The sequence below is a fragment of the Asterias amurensis genome, chromosome 12 (assembly GCF_032118995.1).
Source record: "Asterias amurensis chromosome 12, ASM3211899v1".
In the NCBI taxonomy this organism is placed as follows: Eukaryota; Metazoa; Echinodermata; class Asteroidea; order Forcipulatida; family Asteriidae; genus Asterias; species Asterias amurensis.
In genome coordinates this window covers 10263080-10289104 of record NC_092659.1, presented here as the reverse complement: position 1 = coordinate 10289104, position 26025 = coordinate 10263080, and the positions used below count along the sequence as shown (strand labels likewise).

General features: G+C 36.3%; 2 protein-coding genes and 1 long non-coding RNA gene across 5 annotated transcripts in view; 1 reads left to right on the top strand and 2 right to left on the bottom strand.

The window, feature by feature from the left end:
• LOC139945475 (transcriptional coactivator YAP1-A-like) overlaps positions 1–22435 on the top strand; it is a 32072-nt gene extending 9637 nt beyond the window's left edge. For 2 of the 3 annotated variants that reach the window (XM_071942830.1, XM_071942829.1), the window contains 5 exons: positions 3586–3869; positions 4728–4978; positions 10484–10579; positions 15260–15491; positions 16919–22435. In XM_071942830.1, the coding sequence (XP_071798931.1) occupies positions 3586–3869; positions 4728–4978; positions 10484–10579; positions 15260–15491; positions 16919–17166 (1111 nt within the window). In that variant the 3' untranslated portion in view covers positions 17167–22435. The remainder of the gene's footprint in view (positions 1–3585; positions 3870–4727; positions 4979–10483; positions 10580–15259; positions 15492–16918) is intronic. The other variant, XM_071942831.1, reaches the window with a different exon arrangement.
• On the bottom strand, positions 1285–17056 carry LOC139945481 (uncharacterized). Its single transcript, XR_011787084.1, has 3 exons — positions 16917–17056; positions 16178–16291; positions 1285–1357 (listed from the first exon to the last, which is right to left on the bottom strand). It is a non-coding gene; the product is annotated as an uncharacterized lncRNA (long non-coding RNA).
• LOC139945480 (centrosomal protein of 63 kDa-like) overlaps positions 19938–26025 on the bottom strand; it is a 31012-nt gene continuing 24924 nt past the window's right edge. The window contains exon 16 of the mRNA XM_071942837.1: positions 19938–25305. Within this exon, the coding sequence (XP_071798938.1) occupies positions 25120–25305 (186 nt within the window). The 3' untranslated portion in view covers positions 19938–25119. The remainder of the gene's footprint in view (positions 25306–26025) is intronic.

Sequence of the window (26025 nt, the reverse complement as noted above, 5' to 3'; positions counted from 1 at the left end):
AAAATGAAATGATTAAACCGGAAACGGAAGCATAATAGTACACTGAGCGTAGCATACAAATAGTAAATCATTGTTAAGGTGCAGTGAACGGCAAACCATTGCAGAACTCGGTGACCCTTACCGCAGCCACTTTGCATGCATAAATGCATACGCATGTCATACACGTCATACACACAATCACTCTTTTATATTACAGCTTACCGCAAATTTGACGTCAAAAACATAAAGTTGTGTGATTTCCATTTATTAACAAAAACCAACATTGAGTTTTTATTAGGGCACAGTAAAATAATTGACTCTCATATTGATGTAATATGGATGTATGAGTACTTCTTTGGTTAATCAAAAGAGATTAAAGTTGCATTGCCCCCATTTTTCGCTGAAAGAATTTTCAGGATGAATATTTGTTTCTCTGAATGAGTTTTGATATATGAAGCTGTGTGAAATAGACCATTCGTCAACATTCACAACTTGTGTGTGTGCCATGGAAAATGCACAAATTATTTGTAACATGTAACATGCAAAAATATCTGTACATGACTAATGGGGTGAGGTAGTGTTGGGATCTTAGAAACAATTAATTTTTATTTAAAGTCACTACCAGTTATCATTGGGTGGTATTTTTCATTCAGTACCACCAATGAAAGTTTATTACTATCTCAAATCCCACAAAAATATTTTTAAAGTTAAAAAAAAAAAATGTCTGTTTGTAAGAACTTTTGTAAATTGTAAGGTTTAGTCCTTGAGAAAGTGATTAATTTAAAAGAACATTACAGGATTGGTGGAAATAAAATCGTCAAGATCACAGACTAACATAAAACTTACATAACTTACACGATCTAAATCAGGCATGCAAATTTTCCTTGGATCAGCTGATTTCCCCTTTTTCATCTCAGTTTTAATAAACTACAATACAAAATCATTGAAATCTTGTAATTTCCTCTTTTTGGTGAAGTTACAGTTACATGCCTGTCTAATGATGATGATGATTGTGTTATTTGATGAGAAATATAGAAAACTAGTTTCCTGTTTTGAAATTTGAGTTTATCGCTCAGTAATTTTTTTTTTTAAATCGATGTCATGCGAAATGTGTAATCGTTTTTACTATTTTCTTGTGACCAAGATGGCCGATCAATCTCAAGGGTTATTAGTTTATGTATATAGTGGATTACTTGAAGTGCTTACACTTCCAGCAACTGTTTTGTTAGCAAAAACCAACTCTGTAATGTTCCTTTATTATTAAACAATCGTGTTATATGATTGCTGTGCATATTTGAAACAATTAAAAAAAAAAAAAAAAAATGACGAACCTGAATCGAAGCCCTATTAAAAAGATTCACAAGTCTTGTTACAGTGCCTGCAGGAGACAAAAGAAAAGAAAAACGATGTGTAGGAAAAACTCGAATTTTTTTGATTTGGTGTTGGTACTTTTTGGGATACTACAATTATGTTGTTGATTACAATTTCTTGAACAGAAAGGAAATGTATGTACTGTAGTTATTTGCAAAAACCTTGTTATTATTCATAGGTTTTTTATAAAGTACATTACTAATGCACTCAGCATAAGTTCCTTGAAACTTGAGCTGAATTATTGGAAACTATTTGGGTGTGGTAAAATAGTTAACATTGAAGGTCAAGATTACACACATGTATACTACATGGTTAATGTGTAATATAGTAGCATCTACATTTACAGCAAATCAATTGGAAAACCAGCACACACATTATTATCTGCAGGAATTTTCTTTAACACGAATGTTTAAAATAAGGTAAATCAAACCTTTAAATAAAATGTGGTTTTATAGATCTCCAGAAAACAATACTGATGATCCAAACCTTCCCCATCCCCAACACCCCAACACCCCATCCCCAACACCTTGAGAAAAACCCCATAAAGCTCGGGGGAAAAAGGAAGTTTTTCATGAACTCGCTTTCAAACAAAGTTGCCCTTTTTATCAATCACTGGTTTTTTATTTTTATAGTGAAAAGAGAAAAATTTAATTTAATGTTTAAAAGAAAAAAAGGTTACAAGGATAAAACTGGAGCCAAGTTCAATAATTGTCAAATTTATAGACTGAAAGGCTGTTTTAGCCTTTGTAGATTACTTACTGCCTTGGTGCCAAGGCTATGGCCGTGGGTTGTTATAACCCATTTCATTTGTCACTGATGGGGTCATAACATAAGGCCACTAACCTCAATAATTACCCCATGCAAGGCTAAACCAGTCACAAAGCTTTGGTCAAGGCGTGTCCTATTTTGTATAGTGTTGTTGCTTAGTTACATTCATCAAAATATTATAAAATAAAGGAAGTTTGCAAACTTTTTTGAAGTTGAGATTTATTCTCTAATTGTCGTATAAACAGTACCTACTACTAAGGTGGTATTGTAGATGGTTGGGACAGTGTGTAACCATAGAAAAAAGGACAAGGGAAGCACTGGCTGTGTATAGTAGTGCATGCCAACACATACAATCTAAATCTCCTTTCATGGGGGTGAGCATTGCTTAGTGACGTCAATGGCTGTAAGATGATATGGCTGTGGTTTTTATAACCACAGCATTGAGAGTGCTGAGACTGCTCAGACTACCCTAAACAGACCTCCCCAGACTTCCCCAGAAATAGATGTGCATTTCACTAAACATAACAACATGGCGAGATGTAAAGCTGACATCATGTACCATCATGTACCATGGAGGTAGACTATACCCTCCATGCATGTACCATGCTTTACTTTGAATTTCATGGACTAAAAATATATTTAGTTTATTCACTAGAAATGGGGTTATGACGTCTGGTTTGGTATTCAGTGTGATGTCTTGTCTTGTGAACAAAAAGTACAACAAAATTACTCAAGAGTTAATTAAGAAAACATTAAGGTACAATAAGTAGTACTACTATGGGACATAGAAGTAAGATTAAAAATTATTTTAAGCAATACACTGTTGTTAGTAAACATTATTTATGTAGGTAGTTTGTGTTCCAGAGGTGCATGTACATGTATTTACACAAGTACTAAATGGCAGATTACACGCCAAGAACCTGAGCACATGTCAGCTAAATAAGCTGCATATTCACTCTAATCAACACTGTTGCCTCCGCCTCATTACATCTCTAATATGTCACCCTTAACCCACAAACTGGTAGTCAGCATTCAGCAACCAAATAATATTTTCAAGGTTCAGTACTAGCTTGACATCCATTTGAACCAGCATAATTATCAACACCTTGTAATAAAAAAGCCAATATCTAACCTGTCATTGCTCTCAAGCAAACAAGGCTATTATTATTTTAGTCTTGAAAATGTTATTTCTTTTCACAAGTTCAAAAAAAGTGCACACAAAATCGAGTTATAAACAAGATGTGGGGAAGGCAAGATGAGGAAAATGTAATTGTCCTATAAGCTAAAGCTTTAGTCTGCCGATAAAAACACTAGTTACAGATAAAGGTACAGATACGCAATATACATGTGTAAACAGTAAAAAAGAAAGGGATAACTTTGATCCATATAGTCTATGTGTTAAATGTTTTACTGTTCTTTTTGATTAAAAAAAATACTTGATCCAATGTTGTATTGTTTACTTTGCAGTCATAATAGACATTCAACTACATGGCAGGATCCACGCAAGACCCTGAGTACGTCTCAGCTAAATAAGCTGAATACTGTTAACCCACCACCGCCAATGCCTCCTCAGATCTCTAATAATAATATGACACCATCTCCACAAACTGGTAGTAGTCAGCAACCAGTGCCTGCAATGCAGGACCTTGGCCCTCTACCATCCAACTGGGAACAGGCAACTACACCAGAAGGGGAGGTCTACTTTATCAACCATATGGACAGGAGTACAACTTGGCTGGATCCAAGAATTGGTAAAACACTTAAACAACATCGCACTTAAGGCCTTTTCGCACTGTCCAAAATCTCAGGGTCGGAACCGGTTTCGAACCGGAGATTTTGTTCACCCGTTTCACACTGTAAAAATTTCAATCAGCCCCCGATCCGGGTAGTATGCTCTAGCCGGATTGAAATCAACCCTGGCAGGGACCAGGGTTGAAAATGTCAGTCCGGATCGAAATGGCATGTATATGGTTTGAATGTTATACGGTTCACGCATGCGCCAGTTTACGTGAAGACCAGTGTGAATGATCTCTGAACCGTGTTGTGAAGAAGCGAGGCTGATATAAACTGGAGAGGACCCGGGTATGTAGGGTTCAGAGCGGTTCAAAAAGGAGGTAGTGTGAAAAGGCCTTTACAATAGCATGGTAGTTTGCATACACTTTCTTAATTCAACTCCCCTATTTATTTTGTGTATGACCTAATCGTCTCAAGGTTTGTGCATAGATCAGAGAAGTTCACGTTTTTTTAATTTTTAAGCAGCAAAATTAAATAATACAGAGTCTTCAGCTGCAACAATGGTGTTTGTAGCTCAGAGTAGATATTTGTCAATTTGTGCAAGAGTGAAATAATGAAAGAAAAAGTCCATACATTTTTGTGCTTTCAGATGCTTAAAATGGCTTCAGGCCTGAAGTCTTTTAATATTTAAGTGAGAAATTACCTCTTTCTCAAAAACTACAATACTTCAGAGGGAGCTGTTTCTCACAATGTTATATAACATCAACAGCTCTCCATTGCTCGTTACCAAGTAAGTTTTCATGCTAACAATCACTTTTGAGTGATAACCAATAGTGTCCGGTGCCTTTACCTGTGATTGTGTGTTTGATATTCAGCCATGCGCTCACCAGGTACTGTCCAAGCAGCCTCAGCAGCCTTACAGCAAAACACACAACAGCAAACTGCACAGCCACCACCACCACAGCAACCAATGGCAATGTCACCAACACCAACACAACAACAGCAGGCTGGCAAGATTGCAGCTGCTGACATGTCAGTACAACAACGTCAACAGCAGTTAAGGTTACAGCGATTGCAGATGGAAAGGGAGTGCTTGCAGCGACGACAACAAGAAATACTTCAACAGGTCAGTAGGTTGCTCCACTGCACTCAAACATCCATTTCTTCCACACAACTTTTCTTTCAAAAGTTCATAATGTTCCAACTGAAATAGTGGATTGTTGATCTATAGATCAATAAAGAGGACCACATTTGAGAAGATTAAAACCGTCTCATTTAAGGGATTTTACAAAATTTCAACAATTCTTATAAACAACACATTATAATGTAAAGGTAAGTCATTCATAGAAAGATTGTTTTCAATGTAATTCTCAACTTAAAGAACATAAAAATAGTTTATCAACCAACCCCCTCTCTCAACGTGAGTGTGATTTTGGAGAAATTCAAGATATGATGTTCACCCTTCCCCCTCCATAAAAAAAAAAATTAAAAAGAAAAGAAATAAAACAAAAAACACATAAAAACAAACACAACACAACAAAACCACCCAAAAACTTAAAGCCCAAAGATTTTTGAATATGGTCAATAAGAAGGCTTATTTTCGGAAGATATGAAGAAATAAGTTTACAAAACAAATACTGGGTAGGAATGATTTTTTCAATTTTGGCCTGTTTCTTTGTAGCATCTCTTTAGGTAATATGTTGTAATTTTTCGCTCATAACAATCTTTTCACTGAAAGTAAAACATATTATACCTAAATTTAGAGCAGATCAAAGTCAATGCGCATACATATTGAGGGAAACCTTTTCAAGTTAAAGTACCTTGCCATGTTTTAGTTGTTGCACATAGTATTTATTGATAACTTTACAAGTTGCAGTGCAGTTGACAATTTCAATCAAAAATTTAGTGAGAAAATAAATTTTCTGTGAACTTCAATAATTCATTGCCAAGGGCAAATTACACACAGTTAACTTTCAAAAGATAGAAATGAATATTTAGGCCCATTCTTTGAAAGATAAGTCTAACAAATTGGTGCCAAAGAAATATTCATAATAATAAACAAAAACCATCTGGACTCGGGCTGAAACCAGATCCGTAACAAAGCCGGCCCTCTTGTCTGTTCTAGTTTAAAAATGAGCTTGAAATTTAATAGCTAGAACAAAAGTTCATGTAGGCCTTCTCGTGATTATTGGGGAAAGTTGACTTCACTGGTGCCGATGTTTATTAGATGTTTATTACATTTGATTAGGTGTTGGTGGCTGTGATGCACACAAAGCGCAAGTTGGTTCCAACCTGTAATAGAGTAATTCATGGTCTTGGGAATTAAACAAGTATGACTGAAAATTTGTGCTGAAGTGGCTTCACAGAACCGATACCCAAATGCTTTAACAACAAGTTAAAAAATAGAAGCACCTGAAAAAGGGCCAGAGGGCATCTGTTTTGGCAGTGAAAATCATCAAATTACTTAATTAAACATGCATTGTTTCATGTATTTTGTTGGAGAATCCTTTGATCATAATACTGTCAGTTCTATAGGATCATATGAAAATACATTATATATATATATATTTTTTATACAAAAAACAACCCAAGTACAAAATAAAGGAAAACTGGGACTGACCTTGCTGAAAAAGTTTGATCCCAAAATTGTTCAAAGTTTTTGGTTTGTTCAAATATGTAAAGACATGTAAATGTCACAGACTCTAGTAACTTAGAACTCTTTAAGATGGTAATGTAAACAAAAGTTTGTTTCATAATAAATTTACATAATCCGACTACATGGTACATATAGATTAGATGAAAGCAACAATGAACAAATCCTGCCACAAATAACTCAAAACCTAACACTACAACAAAAGTTTTTTAGTCTAGTCACCAGAATGCAAGCAAAAGAACTATACAATATTACATTTAATAATTTACAAGCAAGGAAAATGAAAGTAAACTTGAGTTTTGAAGTCAACAATCTTGTACTCCTTCCGATCTTGTACTGTGTAGGTATTTATTCATTCTAGTAATGTAAAAGTTTGCTGTGGAAAAAGAGAGGATGATTTTGATATAAGAAAAAGAAACTAAGGAAGACTTGCTCCAGCTACAAGTACATCAATGGAAAAGAGAGGCAGACACGACAGTGTCAACTACTAGTATAAGTCGTATGGAAGATGCAATAGTTTCCTGTATGGTTACACACAGGCAATACAGAGTCCTCATCAGCCCATATATGGTCATGTCCAAACTAGCATGCATCATCTCTTGCTATACATCTACACTGGATACTCCTGTGGCTGTTGGATGAACAATCAATGATATTGAAGATGGTTGAGAGACTGGCTGCTGTATGGATGTGTGTATTTATATATGCAGACAGGTGCAGGCAATTGGGAACATAAGAAGCTATTCTTAACTCCCCTTCTACTCCCTCATGCCCTCTGTCTCTCTCTCTCTCTCTGAACTAATTGACCAGCCTGATGTTGTAGTTTGCAGTCAGTACAGCGTTCCAGTGCAACCATTGAAAAGTCTGTACATGACTGTACATGCTGTTTGTTTTAAGGGTTTTGATACCTTTGGTAGATCAATTTTTTTTGGGCATAAAATAAATCCCCACTATTAATGAAGGAAGATATAACATAGTATGCCTGTAGAAGTTTCAGCTTCATTAGTCGTCAAGATTTGAGAAAAAAAAAGGTGAAAATCACAGAGCAATGTTTTCAGGAGAGTCAGGTAAATCTGTTCAACATGCCCAAATAATTTTCTTCTCACTGACAACAAAAATTATTTGCGTGAATTTTGTCTACAGCCCCTCAGCAACTAGCAAGTAATATGTTAAGGGAAGCTTTCTACTATCATCATTATCTTCAAATTGTGTAATGGTAATTGTGTTTTGTGTCGTACAAAAAGTACCCAAACTCTTTAAGGATCGGACTACAGTTTCTTGTGGATGAAGACGGGGAAGTATGGCATATACCGGCTAAAAACCAGATTCTTTGTGCATTTACATGTGGGCCTTGGGATAGGCTAGTTGTACAAGTTAATAACAACACCAAGTTGTCTGCTATGAAAAATGTAATTGAATCCTATATGTGTGTTAAGACTTTTGTAAATTTGACAATTTCTCTTTTTTTTTAGTTTATTGTGTTCTCTGTATAATGTCAATTCAGTTTTACTACATTGAAGAAATGGAAATTGAAAATGAATGAATACAACGTAAAACAGGATTGGAAGTTTAATGAAAGTATATGATTTATAAAAAAATCGTGAAAGGTTTACTCAATTAAACTTTGGCTTTGCATGCATATGCAATCATTTTTAAGAAATGAAATACGCTTTTTAGTTTGACTGAAAACAGCAAAGTCATTTTCAACAATTGAAGTTGTCAAAGGTATTATATAATAGTATTTGTTTGCAGAGAATGTTTTCTGCCACAATTAAATGTTCCGTCCTTAAAAAATACTGTCATGTCAACTGTTGGAACACTACTGGACACACGTAGGGTAGAGGGAAACATTAGTTCTTAACACATTACAGCCAAAATGCATCAACTTTGTATTTATTACAAAACTGTTTCTGAGCAATTTTAACAAATTAGAGACTGAATTATAACAATGATAATAATTGTCCAAATGATTGATATGTGATTGTAGGAAATAACTGTGTACAGTTTGATGAAGGTTATTGTTAGTGAATCAAGATCAATCAATTGATGCTAGGAATAGTATCTAGGGTTGAAAGTGCGGGAGCCATATGTGATGACAGGTTCACAGCCTCATGCCAGTTGTGCAGGATGTACATGTAGGTTATTGTAGATAGGATTGAAACTCAATACAATTTACAAAGCAGTTATACAACAACTTGCACTCAGGGATGTTTAAACTAGGTAATCAAATGGTTTCCCCAAGGATTGACAGATATTAAGTCGTCTTGAGTCAGAAAACAAGTGTTTGTGTGATCATATAGGCCCCACAAATATGTTTTGTTTCCCCAATTGATCTTTTTAATGATATCTTTCAATTTTGTGTCCATTAACAAAATCTTGTGGACATTTGACGTTGGAATCAGAAGGGAATGGAGTTGCTACAAGAAAAATTAAGAAAAATATCATACTGACTTATAAATGCAGAAAACAAAAAGTTAATTAATTTATCTGTCCCTAAAATGGCATTTTACTGATGTAGATGTTTATGTATTCAAGTTAATTATTAACTTGAATTATTAACTTTGCTTCAAAAAATATAGTGAAGTTAATAATATGACATCAACTTCACTATAACTTTTGAAGCAAAGTACGCTCAAATAAGTACGCTCAAATAGATTAACTAGACAGAAAACAAATTCTATCTGGGCAAAATTGCCTTAAGGCAGGCCCCTTGGCAACCAACACAAAATACATTTATCTTTACAAGTGAGTTTGTCCATGGAGGAAATGGGTTAACTATATTCTCCTAGAAGACATTAGATGCATTCAAACACTGACATTTATTAGTGGTAAAGTTTATAAATGTCAAGCTGCATCTGAAGAAGTATAAACATCACGCAATATAATGCAGTCATTATTGCTGATACAGTGAGCAGACTGTGTGTTGTGGTAATCTGTACACATGCTATATAGGTGCTTATAGTTTGTGGCACAAAGTAGAGTTCACAAGGCCATACACTATACTAAACTGAGATGATAATGTGTGTGTGTATGGTTTGAGTTGAACTGAATAGGCAGTATACTACTACTGGCATCAATCTCCATTGATCCCTGCTGGGACTTGACACAACATACAGCAGTACACAATCACAAAATGCAAAGCTACACAGTGACACTCTAGGTGGAGTAACAATTGGCTCTTTCTATAGGTTGTATTTTATGATTTGTATGCGCTTGGTGTTATGTAGCTTGGAGGCCATTTTGTGCAATACTGTATAATATATGCTTGTCCTGCATACTGTTATCATGAGAAGTTGAACTCTAGTCTGGGGTTGGTTAAAGCAGGGTTGGTAGCAGGTTCTTATTGGATAGGAAATAATGCTATCTGAATATATACTTTCAATATAATCATTGTACTAAAGCCTTCCCGGGTGTCTAAAAAAAACATGTACACTTTTGAAATGGCTGCCGAAGAAAAAATATGTGATTCTTGGGGAAAGGTTTAGATGTGTGGATAAGTTATGTATTCAACTTTAATATCACACAAAAAAGTCTGAAAATAATTCATGCTTGGGTAAGGTCACTGCAGAATAAGTAGCCCACATCTTAGAGTGAATTTTGTAAGCTCGCAAGTACTTACTCCTCACAGATTGGAAGGGTAATTATCTGTGCAACCTAGTTTTCATACCCTCTTGGTATCAGAATTGGTTTCAGACTTTCTGGTGTCATATGAACGTTGAATCCATAAGCTATCCATACACATATAAATCTCTTCCCCCAGAATCACATATATTTTATTTGGCAGCCATTTCAAAAGTGTTTAACTTTTTTGAGACACCCTAGGTGAAAAGTTTGTTTTCTTATTATAATTATGCATGAACTGCCAAACTATTTGACCATTTTGACTGAGTATGAGCTACATGTAAGTAGTCATGATGTGTTATTTACTGCCTCATGACCAGCGCCAACCCTGCTCCTACTTGTTTATATTTCCTGTAGATGGCCGCAAGTGGAAAAAACAGATCTCTGCCTAGAAATTTTTGGCCTCAAGAGGGCACTGCTCATTTGAAAGGGGGCCAGGTTGGCGTGCCCAAGGTGAGTGTTGTCAACAAGATGAAGTCATTTCTACCCTGTTGTTTCACAGTGCCCATTGCTAGACCAGTGTTCTCCTGCATGTAACATCAAACTAACCAATAATTAAAGGACAAATGATGCTTAAATGAAGGTTACACTTGTCATGTATCAAACGAAACTGCAATAGGAGAACACTGAAATGCTTTGCATGTTAACTAACTGTGCACGGCAAGCATTTATTCACTTAAAGTTTGCATGAAATCGTCTTGACTGACATAAGCATAGATAGAACTAACACATACTCTAAGTACATGTACTAACATCCAAGTAGATAGTCAGTGATGATCATTAACTCAGTGAACAATGAATTTAATTTAACAACTGTAGTGAGGAAAAAGTGTCGGCAATTGGGACTGTAATGTGGGGCTATTATAATAACTAACAAGACTCCAAATTGATAAAATGTTGGCATTGCACATGTGCTTTCTTTTATCTTATGTACAATGGTATATTGAACGCTGTGTTATTGACATCTATGGTGCAACGTTTCACATTACAATTACAGCTGGGGGTACCTAGATGTTTGCACATAACATAAGTATTTTGTGAGATGCAGAAAGTAATCTTTAAAGCCACAATCTATCCTTAGTGGCTTTCATTCTTTGCATTGAATCCTAGTTCTAGCAACTTGCTAAAAAAGTGCCTTGACTCGGACCATTGTGCACATAATGATATAACCATGGAGGTACATTTAGAAACTGTTTGGAACTTGAGTAAGTTGCAGCAATTAATTAATCTTTCACTCAACCCATGAGCCTGTAGTAGGGTACTTAAGCCAACTGTTTATTTAGGAGATAAACTTGACTTGTGTTGTGATGTTTGCATGATTCATTACTGATACAATGATAAGTAGTGTACAGTAAGGCTATTCATGTTCTTCATTTGCATTTGAATTAATTAATTAATTAATTAATTAATTAATTAATCACATGGGGGCCTATATAATCATTGTGAAGTTGTGACCGTTAATCATCATATCTTATGTTATTAAAGCCCGAAATCTCTACTACACAATGTGACCATACACCATCTTGATATTCACCGGTAAACAAGCCATTATATGAAAATGATCTTAACAAGTTTTTAAAGAAAAATCCATCGAATGACAGCTTCAATCAATGGATAGTTACAATTGAAGCTACTTATTTCAATGAATGACTGATACTGAAATGCCTACAATGTACATGAGAATGAGAAACCAACCTCAACTTAAATTGTGATCGGTGTATTGGACTGTCTTTAAAAGTATGTCCACAGTTACAAAAATAGCCCTAAACTACACTCACAGGTCATGGATCTAAGATTTGTTATCGTTAATAATACTCGCAACTCCAGTAATGTGTCCTTACAACATACAAGTGTATAGTTTTCATTAGACATGTTATTTTTTTTAAGAAAAAGTCCACCTTCCTTGAATTTTTCAGAAACAAATGGATTTCCCTTTGCCAGAGATACCCAAACAATTCTCTATCCTCAGTCACAAATTGTGTTTATAGTTTAGGTATATTGGAATTTGTTTTCCCTTAACAAGGCATTACGTCGCAAAATAATATTTTTTATAAGACTCATGTCAATCTTGTACCAAACTTTTAAGTGACTACAGCAAATCTTTTTCCCTGTTACAAAGTTAAAACCAACACTTCTTTGCAAAGATGTTAATTGTTATGTTATTTGTTTCGCTTGGAGTTTTGGTCTTGTTTTACCATTAACCGCAGGCAGTGCAGACTGGGTGGCAAGAGTGGGCGGTAAGACTGGGGTGGGTAATGGGTGGTAAGAGTGACCTTCTAATGGGCCCAACAAACCCTCTCATTTGTAGACATGACCTTATTTGGATTCAACTCAACTCCCTGGAAACACACTACTTTGTTATTAAGTTAACTAGAGTTTAAAACTGACTTAGAGGCTAACAATGGTGCCTGTAGGGACACTTTAGTAGTCAATCATGACATGTGTAGTTTGTTGATATCTGGGAAATATGAAGTGCAGGGCCTATACAATTGATATCTTGCTGCGTCCATTTGAAAATGAGAACAAGTTTAGGTTGAATTTGTTTTCTTTTGAAAAAAAAACCCAACATTTTTTCAAGCATTGAATGATAATTAAAACTGCTTTGTTAAAACACGCTTAAAACCATTGAGCACTATAGCAATGGTAGGAATAGCTGTACATGTACTTTCAATACACACAATCTAGTTAAAACATTGCTCAGCAGAGTTGTTTAATTTGTGGTAGTTTCCTTGTACTGTACAGTGTAATATAAACATCTTAAGATGTCTTGTAGATTTGCATACTCCAGTCATCAGTTTCTTGGAACTCATCTTGAACAATGGCCAAGACATGAATTCAATCCAAAGATTAAGTGATTGATGATAGATGGCTCAACTCTCAACAAAGGCTGGAGGAGAATGGAGTGAATGGTAAAGGTTAAACTAAACTCAATTATGAGACACAAGGTTGGCACACAGGAGGATGTCTAATAGTGTACAATAGTCTGTTCCTTGCTGCTGCTGTGATGCATGGGTCAATTAAGGGCATTTTGTCAGCTTCAAATGGTTAGTATTTGACTAGACCATTCATTGTATTGCGTCTGGGTTGTGAGACAAGTACAGGCTAGGCCAATTTATAACCACATATCACTCCATGTGAAGGAGCATGCTAACCCTGCTATAACTACACTGGTGAGGAATATTGGTGTCATGTAGGTTTAGCAAAACAATAAACCCAGTTCTTTGGAACTCACATTTCTGTAAATATGGAGGTAGATACATGTAACAGTCTAGGGAACTTTGTGAAGCAGTTTAAAAGTCACAAAAGTACTCTGTCATTCTTTTCATACCAGAAGTATCTTTACTGATAGCCATACCATATACAGTGTACTTGGATTTTAAAAATACATTGTATTCATTGCCACATGTGTGCTGGTAAACCAACAAAATCCTAATCACTAATTTTTCCTCCGTGTTAATTTAAACTTTCTTTCCTATTTTTAGGGGGTGGGAAAAGTGGTTTGGGCACACCTCATTAGTCAATTGAGTTTACCACAAACACATGTACTGCTATTATATCGTCCATTTCATGGCTTAAACAAATGTAACTCGCACTCTTGTTAGGCATGAACATTTTTGGAGGGGTGTATTGCATGTACATGAGTTGTTTACTTCATCTGTTCACCATGTATTGAAGGTAGTCATTCCCTGATTGCATAAAGCTCGGTCCATACTTCGTACGAATGCGAAGTGAATTTGACGTCTTAAACACTCCCTTCTGCAGTGACAATTGCAAGTAAGTTGAGCTTAGTTGAACTGCTGCGAATTATTTATTGCAAAGTTTTGACGTCAACATTCGCTTCGCATTTGCATTTTCAGGAAGTATGAACTGGGCTTTAATGTCCATTTTCCAGCTCTATTGTGTGACAAGGCCTCCTGCTTCACCCAACTCAAAAGCATGGGGGCTGTTATAAAATAGCACATTGCTTGTGTTAATATGAATGATTGATTGGTAACTCGGAGACAATGATGACTGGTGGTGGTTGGTAGGAGTATTAAATCCCATATAATACATATTAACAACATAACGTGATGTCATTTGCATGGCTTGTGGTTAACTTAACTACATTCTTTTAATCTAACACATCAGATTGTTATACAAATTTATGCTGTTTTATTTTGGAAACAATATGTATCCTATAATTCCTGTAGTCTAAGCAATAGCAGTTGAAACAGATACGTACACAACATAGAATTGTTATACAAACTTATGCTGTTTTATTTTGGAAACAATATGTATCCTATGTTTCCTGTAGTCTAAGCAATAGCAGTTGAAACAGATACGTACACAACATAGACAAAGACATGCTAGACATTGAGCCTTTTGTTAGTATCAGCAATTTGAAGACTGCTGCAGCTAAGCTATAGGCGAATCCCTAAACTGGGTCCATTATATCTTGGATTAACTATTGCCGTCTGGCCCACACTATGCCACAACCGCAGTGTCATGGCCGAGCAGTTAAGAGCACCGGATCAGTAGAGTGTGGGTTCGAATCCCGGTCGTGACACTTGCTACATAAAATTGGGGAGGTAGTGCTTTCTGCTCTACCGGCCAGGCATCGAATTAATGATACCCAAACCTACATTCGTATGGACTGTAAAAGGGGTAACCCTGTTTCAGCCCTAGGAGTAGGTGGCAATGGCCTCTGGAAAAAATAATTGTAGCCCACACCTTGAATTGGCCTTCAGGCCTTGTGTGTCAGGCGACTTGCATAAAATAAAACAAATCTTGGATAAAACAATTTGGGAGTGAGGTTCCCCACACGCTAAGTCTGATTCATACTACTTGCGAAAGCTACATGTAGGCGAATTTTTAGGTCACAAACTCGCAAGAAATAATTTACAACAGTTCAAATGTGTTCAACCCCAGCGAAAAATTCACTGCAAAAAACAGCTATATGTGCCGTCAAAACTATTCGCAGAGTATGAACCGGGCTTCACTGTGTGTTGCCCATTTTAGGTTAAGACGTAAATCTAAAACGGCTGCCATAGTCATACGTGATGATTGGGTGTACTGAATGATGTGGTTGGGGGTGTACTGAATGATATGGTTGGGGTGTACTGAATGATATGGTTGCATTGATTATTTCTACAGGAGCTTCAATTGAGGAGAGAGATTGTGGACCCTGTGACTGTGAGTAATGGTAATCAAGATGGTAATACAGTCAGTACTACAGGCCTTGATCCATTCTTGAGTAGCAGTAATACATCTAACTTCCATAGCCGGGAGGAAAGTGGTGATAGCGGATGTGGGATGAGCAGTTATAGCCATCCACGTACACCCGATGACTTACTCAGTAATGTAGAAGATATGGAAACTATTGAAGGTTAGTAATCAATGCTATCAAAGGCAGAGTTATTCAAATGGAATAAGAATCAAAAGTACTGCAGCAATGTCAAAAAAATGCCTGTAGTTTGCCCAAGTTGACGCCTTACAATCAAATTACAGCCTAGAGTGTAATCATATCGAAAGATCTGTAAGCATAAGAAAATGCCATGTCTTAAAAGGAACAAGTTGCCTTGGGTCGGTCGAGTTGGTCTTTGAAACGCATTTGAAACCATTTGGTATGAAATGCATATGGTTAGAAAGATGTTTTAAAAGTAGAATATAATGATCCACAAAAGTAAGATTCGAAATTGCACGGTTTTTCTTTTACGTCAGGAAGAGACCTTGGTTGGCCATTTTGTGGAGGCAAAATTTTGACTCCATATAATGGCCGACCGTGTTCAAACATTGTGAGAACTGGCTTCCTCTGAAGTAATCTCACTCAAATAATAAAAGACTTAAGCCTGAAGCATTAAATTATGTATCTGAAAGCACACAAATTGTTGCAACGAGGGTGTTTTTTCGTTCTTTCATTATTCTCCTGCAACTTCAATGACCAATTGAGTAAAAATTTCCTAGATTTGTTATTTTATGCATATGTTGGGAACCACCAAGTGAGAAGACTGGTCTTTGACAATTACCAAAGGTGCTGTCCAGTGTCTTTAAAGTGTAAGAAACAATACTCACATGAGCAGTCATGAGCAGCTAATCTATCAAACCTCGGACTAGTGATGAGAATAAAGCCTTCTCGGATGAGTAACATAAAGAGTTCGAAGCTTCTTGTGCATTGTGAGGAACTATCTGTAATGAGAACAGCAATACTCAATGAAGCTCTCTAGATGATTGATGAACTCCATTCATGCCAGCTACAAAATACAATCTTAAGGTAACACCATGTGTGTAGGTACTTACCAGGTAGATTTAGTTCTGTAGAGAACTGTCTTGCTTTATATTCTACTACCATATATAGTAGATTTTCCAAAATTTTGAGACTTCTCAGTTCTGAAAACAACTGTCCTGCTTTTTAACTACTACCTGGGCGGAAGGTAGTGTCTCCTGACAATGACTTGGGCAAGCTATTTGAAACGTTGAGACCAATAACTCACTCCCCGGTAATTTAGTTAATAACAATCCTATAAGCTCAAGTAGTAGTCCTGGCCGATTTTCTACCTTCTGCCTTAGTTAAAAAGCAGGACAGTTCTTTTTAGAACTGAGAAGTCTCCCGAACTCTACGTGGTAGTAGAATATCAAGCACATAATCTACCAGGCAAGTAGATACACATGGTGTTACTGAAACCAAATATATATTGATACCTCACCATGCAATGGCTCAAATCCCATATACAAAATACAACTTATCGTTATCGACCTTCATGTTTCATCAAGTTTACAAATAACCATTCCTGAAACATTGTTTATGACTTACAGGTGAACGCAAGACTCCGATCCCAGCCTCCATGACGCCACGTCATATGGACTTCTTAGACTCGATGCCGGGTACCAACATTGATATGGGTCCAATGGAAGGCACCGGTGATAATAGTAACCAAGGCAACATGGATAGTGATGATCTGGTACCCAGTCTTCATGAAGCACTCAATACGGACATCTTGAATGATGTAGAAGCAGTCCTGGCCTCACCTAATAGAATGGATAACTTTCTCACATGGTTATAAATAGTCTTCCTGGTCTTACCTCAATTATCACTTAAAAATGCATCAGTATGGATTGTATAAACATTAACCAGTGCTATGACGTTGTTTATGGTCTTTATATTGATGTAGTTTTTTGACTAACACGAAGTTGGTTTGCTTTCATGGTGGCAAACCATGAGGCAAACATTGCTCAATTAACACACAAAAAAATAAAGCACCTCTGTATTTCAATGCATTGTGAAGTTTATGCACTGGTGGTGTAGACACACAAAACAGAGTTCCTATGTTATGCAGAATTTAAGAACATGCTTTGATGTTTTTCCAATGAATATTTGAATTCAGTTCACGAGACATCAACTCGCAGTGATTTGATGTCTTGTGTGTATGGAAACCAGATCTATTATGTCAATATTAAATTGCAAGAAGTTAGATACTATGATTGTACCGGTGCTCTAGGTTAATATTGTACCTTGTAGACAATGAAACAGTGGACTATTACACTCTTCCATCATGTAAGATGTGACAATGTGTACACATTAAGAGACTTGTCCTCACTGGCTGGTTGGAAATGAAGAGGTAAAAGACTTGCCTCCTTTGTCTCATTAATTTGACTACAAGAAAACAAGATGGCTGCACCGTGATTGAGGAATTGAGTTGTAATAGAAACTAAAGATGTGCAACTGCAGAGTACACCATTGGTAAATGTATAATGGTTCAACAAGTTTGATTCAAGTAATGGGACAATTGCATTAATTTAAACACCATCAACTGACCTTTACTGAACCAATTTCTCTCAGAAATGACCTTATCCAAGTTATAACGAGTCAAGTTCTTTATCAATGGTGTACAAAGAGATTGTTCACTCAACAACAGTTATGAACAAAAGGTTTGGCCAGGCACTATCACTTTGACTTTGAAGGTCAGAGTTTGAATAACACTTGTGGTAACTATAAAACCACAAGCACTGACTCCTGGTCATTTACTGTAAAGGTTTATTCATTTTGAAGAGGGCCTAACATGGACCCATGGATATGGTGAGTGTTACATTGTGTTGTCTGAATTGTAACACGGAAATTTAGCATATTTATTGATCTAATTTTACCTTGTGTGAAAATATTTATAAACATGTATTTTTTTTATGACAGATGCTAAATGATTGGTATTTTGGATTGAATGGTTTTGAGTACTAGATTGTGCCTTGTTAATAAAGGGCTAAAGGAACTAGCCTTGATACCTCATGTTTATATTGCAACATATTAAACTTCCCCTACTATTTCATACTTTTATTAATCTTACATTTATGTGCTTTGTGTCATGAAAAAAAGGCTCATGAAATTAATAGCTTTTTTTATTTTATCTACAAATACAAGATTGTTTTTCTTAAAAATAGGTACTAAAAAAATTGGACTTTTGCATAATTTTGTGTAAACATGCACCAAAAGTGAAATGTGACGTCCAAGATTTTGCCTGCCACTAGAAGTTCATAATTCACAGGATAATGCTTTGTAAAAATTAACTGTTTGATTTTTAAATGGTGAAAAGGCAATCTCATGTTTATTTTTTAACCTTCCCAGTTCAGATGCTTCCATTTTCATTATGTTTTTTTTAAATTAGATTTTGAATTGATTCTGCCTTCCAAGTATTTTATTTTCTTAATGAGAAAACTGTTTGTTTTGATGTTAATTGCTCTGTATAATAACATGTAGATTTGACTCTATACAATAGTTAGTGAGTAGCATTATGAGAGGTATTGCTTGAGCTTGTGTGGAATAAATATAAACAACATTATTCATTAAAGCTATGTTACTACAGTCCCAGAGCTTAAGGCTGTGGCAGTCAGTGCATGAAGGATGGGCTCTGCAAAATGAGTCACAAGGGGGACAATTAACTTATTGGGTTTTATACATCGCTGAAAAGAGCATACAACAAGCTTCATTTTGACATGTCTTACACACTTTTACGATGTTTGGTTAAAAAGATATGACCTTTTGAAAAAAGATTATGTCACAATCTGAAAATAACCCATACTGGGGAAACGGCCTGTTTAATAAAAACTATTGACGTCTAGGGGATGAACAAAAAGTGCTTGGTTTATTCACCTTTATCGATCAAAAACAATTTTTTTCAGATTTTTTAATTTCAATTTTCAGTTTTTCATTTTTTTCCCCCCAGAAAATGTGAAAATATAGACCCTTAAGAAGCATGAAACCACATGAAAAAAAAAAACTCGCCCTCCCATCACTCAACAGCCCTGTACTGGAAACTGGGTTGTGCGACAAGCGACTTATTTTTGTAGAGCCTGTCACATTTCATGTTGCCCATTGATGGATTCATTACAGTAATTCAGCATGTATGATGAATTTTAGAACTGATTAAGGATGTAGTCATCAGGGAAGTAGTACGAGTGTTTATGCTAAGTGAAAATTCTAGCAAATGGTGTAAATAAAATGTAATTAACTGCCAACTTTCATGTTCTTGACCGAGCGTTATAACATAATGAAAATGACATGCCTTGCTGATAGCCACAAACATACATTCAGTATATGGGTAGTCATTACTAGTTAATGTTAATTCTATCAAGCTAGCTTCACATCCTTCCACTGCTCAATGACACTATTGGTGCAAATCAATCAAGAAAGAAAAAAACTCTCATTAAAATTGTCGCATGGACACAATTTGCAGCCAAGAACAAAACAATATGATTTAACTATCAGAAAAAAACATACATTGTCTACATTTGAACTGTAGTAAGTGACATACACAACATAATTATTAAACGATGCACAATATGATCAATAACCCAGGCAAAGTAAACAACTTGACTTCATTTAATTAATCAATAGTGGCCTTATTAATAAGCCAAACACAAATACTTTATTTATTTATTAATCATAAATATTTTGCAACTCTGAAAAACTGCACACTGGAAGACATACTACATATTTCACACCAGGAATTGTAAAAGTCAGTTCAAACATCTGAATTAACAGCTTTGGCTTATGGCATGGCCTTTTCAAAATACTCTGTAAAGTTTTGTAAACTGTACATTATTACAAGCTAGAAGTAGACTAGACGATAAGCATCTTGTATTCTGCTTTCAGCACACTGTACTTGCTTTAATTCTTCAATAAACAAACAAGTACAGCATTTTTTTGTAATTATACTTATAATTATAGATAATTTATACAATATTATATTTGTTATCTCTTTTGAAATGGTGGAAGGTTCTTCCAGATAATATTTCAATCCATCCAAACTTTTGATAAACTTTTCATACGTATCCAAGTGCCTTATGAATCAATGATGAACATGTACAATGTATATTGAAATGGTGTCTGACTATAAATTAAGTTATGTACAGAGATGACTGCCAAGCTACTTGTACACCTAGAGAATGTACAATCAATGTAGTTGACAGCAAAATGAGGTGGGAACGTAGTTTTTGCATATATCATAGCCGGTTTACAACACTCCAATAAATGCAACCTTATACATGTAGTGGGCCGGCTTGGTAAGATTGAGTTGAGACATTTGGTGAATGGACAGTAGGCTATTAATACTGTGTTTTGAATATAATGCACACATGTACTAATTATGTGCTAAATACTGCAAAAGGCATGGGCCATTACATTTTTTTAATGGTAAACCTTGTTGCAAAAAGTCAGTTTGAACATTGTAGCACATAACTGCATTCTTTAAATAAGATTTGTATGTATTTCCAAACATAAAGTGTTGCTTAACTCCTGTGATATAAACAATGGCAGGAAGTGTACCAATAATAAATTCATATCATAAAGATGTATGTGCTTCTTGGTTTATTTGCAAACCTATGGTGTGAGAAGGAACATTCAGCATTGAGCACATTCAACTGTTAAATGATCAGGGCCCTGTTTCATAAAGGTTGTAAGCACAAACAAATGCCGAGCAGACATTGGTTACCAGCCAATATTCCATTAAGTTTACATTGTTGCAACTGGTGCTCTATTTGCTAAGCAGCATTATTTTGTAAAACAGCTTTATGAAATTGGGTCCTGATGGTCCTCTCGGGTCTCTCTGTCTGAGTGATTAAACAGATATGCTTCTTACATACGTCTGTTCTGATTTCTCAATGCTAGTTTGCTGAAGTTTCTGCCAGGAAAATTATTTAGAAAAAATCAAATTTCTGACTGCATTTTCTATCCTCCCTTATACGTTTTCTTTGGAGTTTGGATTTGTTGTTTTGAGGATCTTTTTGCAGTATTTGATGGCAATGTGTCAATAATGGACACCTCATCTTAGTACTAAACAAAAGCTGCTGCTTGCTACCATTCATTCTTAATCACGCTTCACTGTATATATGTACTCTAAATATGTGTGTATTACAATAAGTGTAAATAATTAGCATGGGTCATGTTATTCAACAGTTGTAGCTTTCTTGATGACTACTACCAATGTATTAAAGACACTGGACACTATTGGTAATTGTCAAAGACCAGTCTTCTCAACATATGCATACAAAATAAACTTGTAAAAATTTGAACTCAATTAGTCGTCAAAGTTGTGAGAAACTAATGGAAGAACAACGGCCCTTGGCACACAAAGTTGTGTGCTTTCAGATGCTTGATTCCGAGACCTCAAAATCTAAATCTGATGTCTCAAAATCCAATTCGTGGAAAATTACCGATTTCTTGAAAACTACATCACTTCAACGGGAGCAATTTTTTATACTACCAATCTCTCCCCATGGCATTACACAATGTACTCGTTACCAAGTGAGGTTTATGCTGATAATTATTTTGAGTAATGACCAATAGTGTCCTCTGCCTTTAAGACTCTTTGCATATAAGATGCAGGCTCACTATCTGTCATTGGGTCTGCCTGAAATACTTTCTGATGACGTTATTACATGATGAATTTGACCTCCCACAAAATGGTACAGCAGTAGGTCATGTTGTTTGCAGGGGTCTATGACTGAGTAGTGATTTGGCATGACTCCCCAGACTGCAAAATGCAATGTAGGAACATGAGATTGGCTTACCATGTCTGTTACCAGAATACCAGATTCATCAGTGCTAACAAATCTCACATTGCTAGTCATTTCAATTTGCCATTCATCTGATATAAAGAGCTAGTATAAAGTACTCATTGTAAAAATAACCAGGCCAAATACTACATGTACTATTGAAATGAAATACTACATTTGATACTTAGTGAGATATTTTGTATATGCCCGCCATAAAGGAATGTATTCAGTAATTTCTCAGTCTTCCGAAATAGCAATAAACAGTGTAAAGGGAATGAGTAGAGTGGATTTCCTCTTGTTCTGTGTGTCATATTCATTATGGAAGTCGGTTTAAACTAATACAGCAACTGTGCAGTGTATTATGACATCGAACATGGAGCTTCTTACAACAAATCCAAGGTACATTTCTTGTGGATTACTATTTGTTGTGACTTCATGTTATGGTATGAGACAAAGCTTCACCTTGATGACGAGACACTGTAATATACATACACATTAGTGGGTGCGTTCGATGAGCTTCCCCGGGTCGACCCTGGTCTACCCCCGCTCATTCGAATAGCTTTGATGTCATTCCAGGGGCTCACCCGGGTCAGCCCCCAGTGGCCAGAGGTGCATGACGTCACCACGAGAGGGCGAGTCGGTTTGATGTTCGATTAGCTCTTGTCAGGGGCTCACATGAATGAGCACCGCGGGGTCGACACAGGGAAACTAATCGAACGCACCCAGTATCTCACACTCTATCTACTTTGAGCGTGCGACTTGGCAAACGTAAAATATCCTGCACCAAAATCTGGACTAAAGTCTGATTCATACTGAATGCGACCGATATGAATTTTGACGTCACAGCTCTCTTTTAACTGAGAATGTTTCACTGGAGTTGAGCACATTTTAACTCATGCAAGTTAGTTCTTTGCTGCAAATTTGTTTTGTCAAAATTCTCTTCACATTTGATTCGCAGGAAGTATGGACGAGGCTTAAAAAGTAACTTGACACCCTGGTTATTAAAGTATTTACATTTCGTGCACCTAGAGCACCTAAATTTGGTGGATTTTGGTGCTTATAAATATTATTTATTATTATAATTATTAATTTAACATCAATATAGATAGGAAGCTGAAGTTGGCAATTTATTGTGGCATTTTTAAGGTTGCAATTTTACCTTATGGAAAAAAAAAAGTGACTGCTCAGAGGATCTATCTATACAACAAATTTCTTGATCCCTATTAAAGTTGTGACACAAGCGTGAGTGGAATACAGAAAAATTAGCGCTTCTGCGTCCGATCCCATATCCAACGAGGTTGAAGGATATGGGACGTGCTACATTTTTATGTAATCCATGAGCGCTATTGTAATAACGAATTTATCTTCCAGCCTCATTAAGTCAATGAGGTTAGGTTGTGTTTTTGTTTTTGCACGCACTAAGCTTAAAATGTAATGTTTGCACTAACCGTATGTGGAGTGTAACGCATTAACACTCACAATACACAGAGTGCAATATAAAAACTAGGAGTCGGTTATCGCCTGATATCACACTAAGGTTTGAGCATCTGATTGGAGGATTGGCGCATACTGGAAGATAACAGTAAATGTAAGGCTCCTTGCATAGAACGAATCACATACCTTGGAAGCACAAATACACGTACATTGCCAGATAAGGCAACATTAAACAGACAAACCCCCCCTCCTCCAAACCCCCTCCCCAAACAGAAAGGCCCAAACCCAAACAACTGCCATATAATGCAATATTTCAACCTAATGTAGATAAGATGGTAAGATTATTAAACAACATTTGATAATCTGATGACTAACACAATATCTTTCTCCATAATTTTGAGATGGTCTAAAAGAAATTGCCAATATATTGTGCCTCCTGCGTATTGTGTCTTTAAAAGCACTGGACACACATTTGGTAATTATCAAAGACCAGTCTTCCCACTTGGTGTATCTTAACATTGTATGCATAAAATTACAAACTAGTGAACTCGGTTGGTCGTCAAAGTTGAGAGAGAATAATAGAGAAAAAAAAACCCTTGTCACACAAGTTGTGTGTTTTCAGATGCCTTGAATTTGAGACCTCATCTGAGGTCTCAAATTTTTGTGTGAGGTCTCAAATTCAATTCAAATATTTTTGTGTGAAATAACTCTTTCTCAAAAACTACTTTACTTAAGAGGGAGCCGTTTCTCACAAAGTTTTACAGCTCTCCATCGCTTGTTACCATGCGCCTCAGAATAAGTTTAGTCTTAGATAGATGGCGCTTTACAAATGTTCTTATTATTCATAATTACCTCAGACAGTCTCGCTATTCCTACTGATGAAGAGCGCGTCAAGTGTTCTTTTTTAAAAGGTTGATAATGACTAGCTGGAGCTGTTTATAACCGGTTGTTTTCGGACAGCATTTTGTGCGGGGTTCGACTCAGGCCTATATCGCACGTCCACGACCCTGCCGGTTTTAAACAGCCCTTTAAGAACTCATCACTGCCCCTTTTATTCCCTTAGGTCATATTATACACATATTGACTGGCAATGAGGTAACTAGTGTACATCTTTTCCCCCGAGAGAGTTTGAGTGACCAGAAGAGCGACCTATTTCCCGAGGCCCCTCTTCTGGTCACTCACAGGCCCAAGGGGGAATAGGCGTACACTAGTTACCGAATTATACCAGTCAATATGTGTTTTATAACACACCTCAGTCTTACATGTGAAATAAGAACAGAAATCAGGAAAACAACAGAAGTTTTGTAGTTGCACGGTTCAAGTCAAGAGAGGGCGCTGTAACCAGGCACTATTTTCAAAGACTACTGCCCGGCAGGCACTATTCCCCCAAAACACGCATGCGCAAGCAGTAGACTATATTAGTTCACCCCATGTGACCATGTTTCAGCCAACCAGAATACATAACAAACAAGAAGTGTGTTTTAAAAGATTTTATGTTAACAATTATTTTGAGTAATTACCCAAAGTGTCCAGTGCCTTTAAACCCTATTCTCTTGACCCACTAGGTCACCTCCATCACCACCAATGCGCCTCCTGTGTATTGTGTCATCAGTTTGTTGCTCAAGGTTTGCAATATGATCATCTAAAAGCTGCTCTAAATCTTTGGTTCTACGTAGGTCCTCCGCCATGAAACTGGCTGTAATAGACTGTCTGGAATCCGGCCTCTGCAACAGGAAATTACACAAAGGAATAGGCTGACATCTTTACTCTGTACAAATATCTTCAATTTAAAAACTAACTTGAAAGGAGGTTGTATCCCCTCCCTCTCGTTCTTTGAGACTAAGACCATCACGATGCATCGAACAGGAGCAAGAGCAGGAGAAGACTAATCTTCGTAGACCAGCTGAAGAAGGACGCAACACAACAAGACACAACTGAGATTAGGACGCTAATGCTGGACCAGAATGGAAGACGACTATCAGAGTTTCCTGAGAAAGCGTAGGCTGAAGACAACCTCTCGCTCAAATGGTTCTTTTTTTATTTAAAAATAATGTTGCATAGATATATTACTGCTAATGGTGAGGTGAATGTACTTATTAGCCAGTCTATGATTCTTAGATCCTAAGGATAAATAACATCACACAAGTAGACAACAAATCAAGTAAATAAAGGCAAGCAACCGGCCGCAGAATATGATTGCCATTGACCACTGAGCTCTAAATAAAAGATTTACAGACGGAAACTCATTTTCACTTTCTGTGTTTTACTGGACAATTAGGTTCCAGTTTTACTGTTATCAATAAAAAGACAGAAGAAAAATGTGTATTCATTAACAGGGTTGTAGCTACACCAATTTTAGTGGTTGGCTACAAATCAAATGTTTCCAAAGTCTACCAAGGGCAAGCTGATCAACAAAATTATTCATGTTATTTTAAGAGGCCATT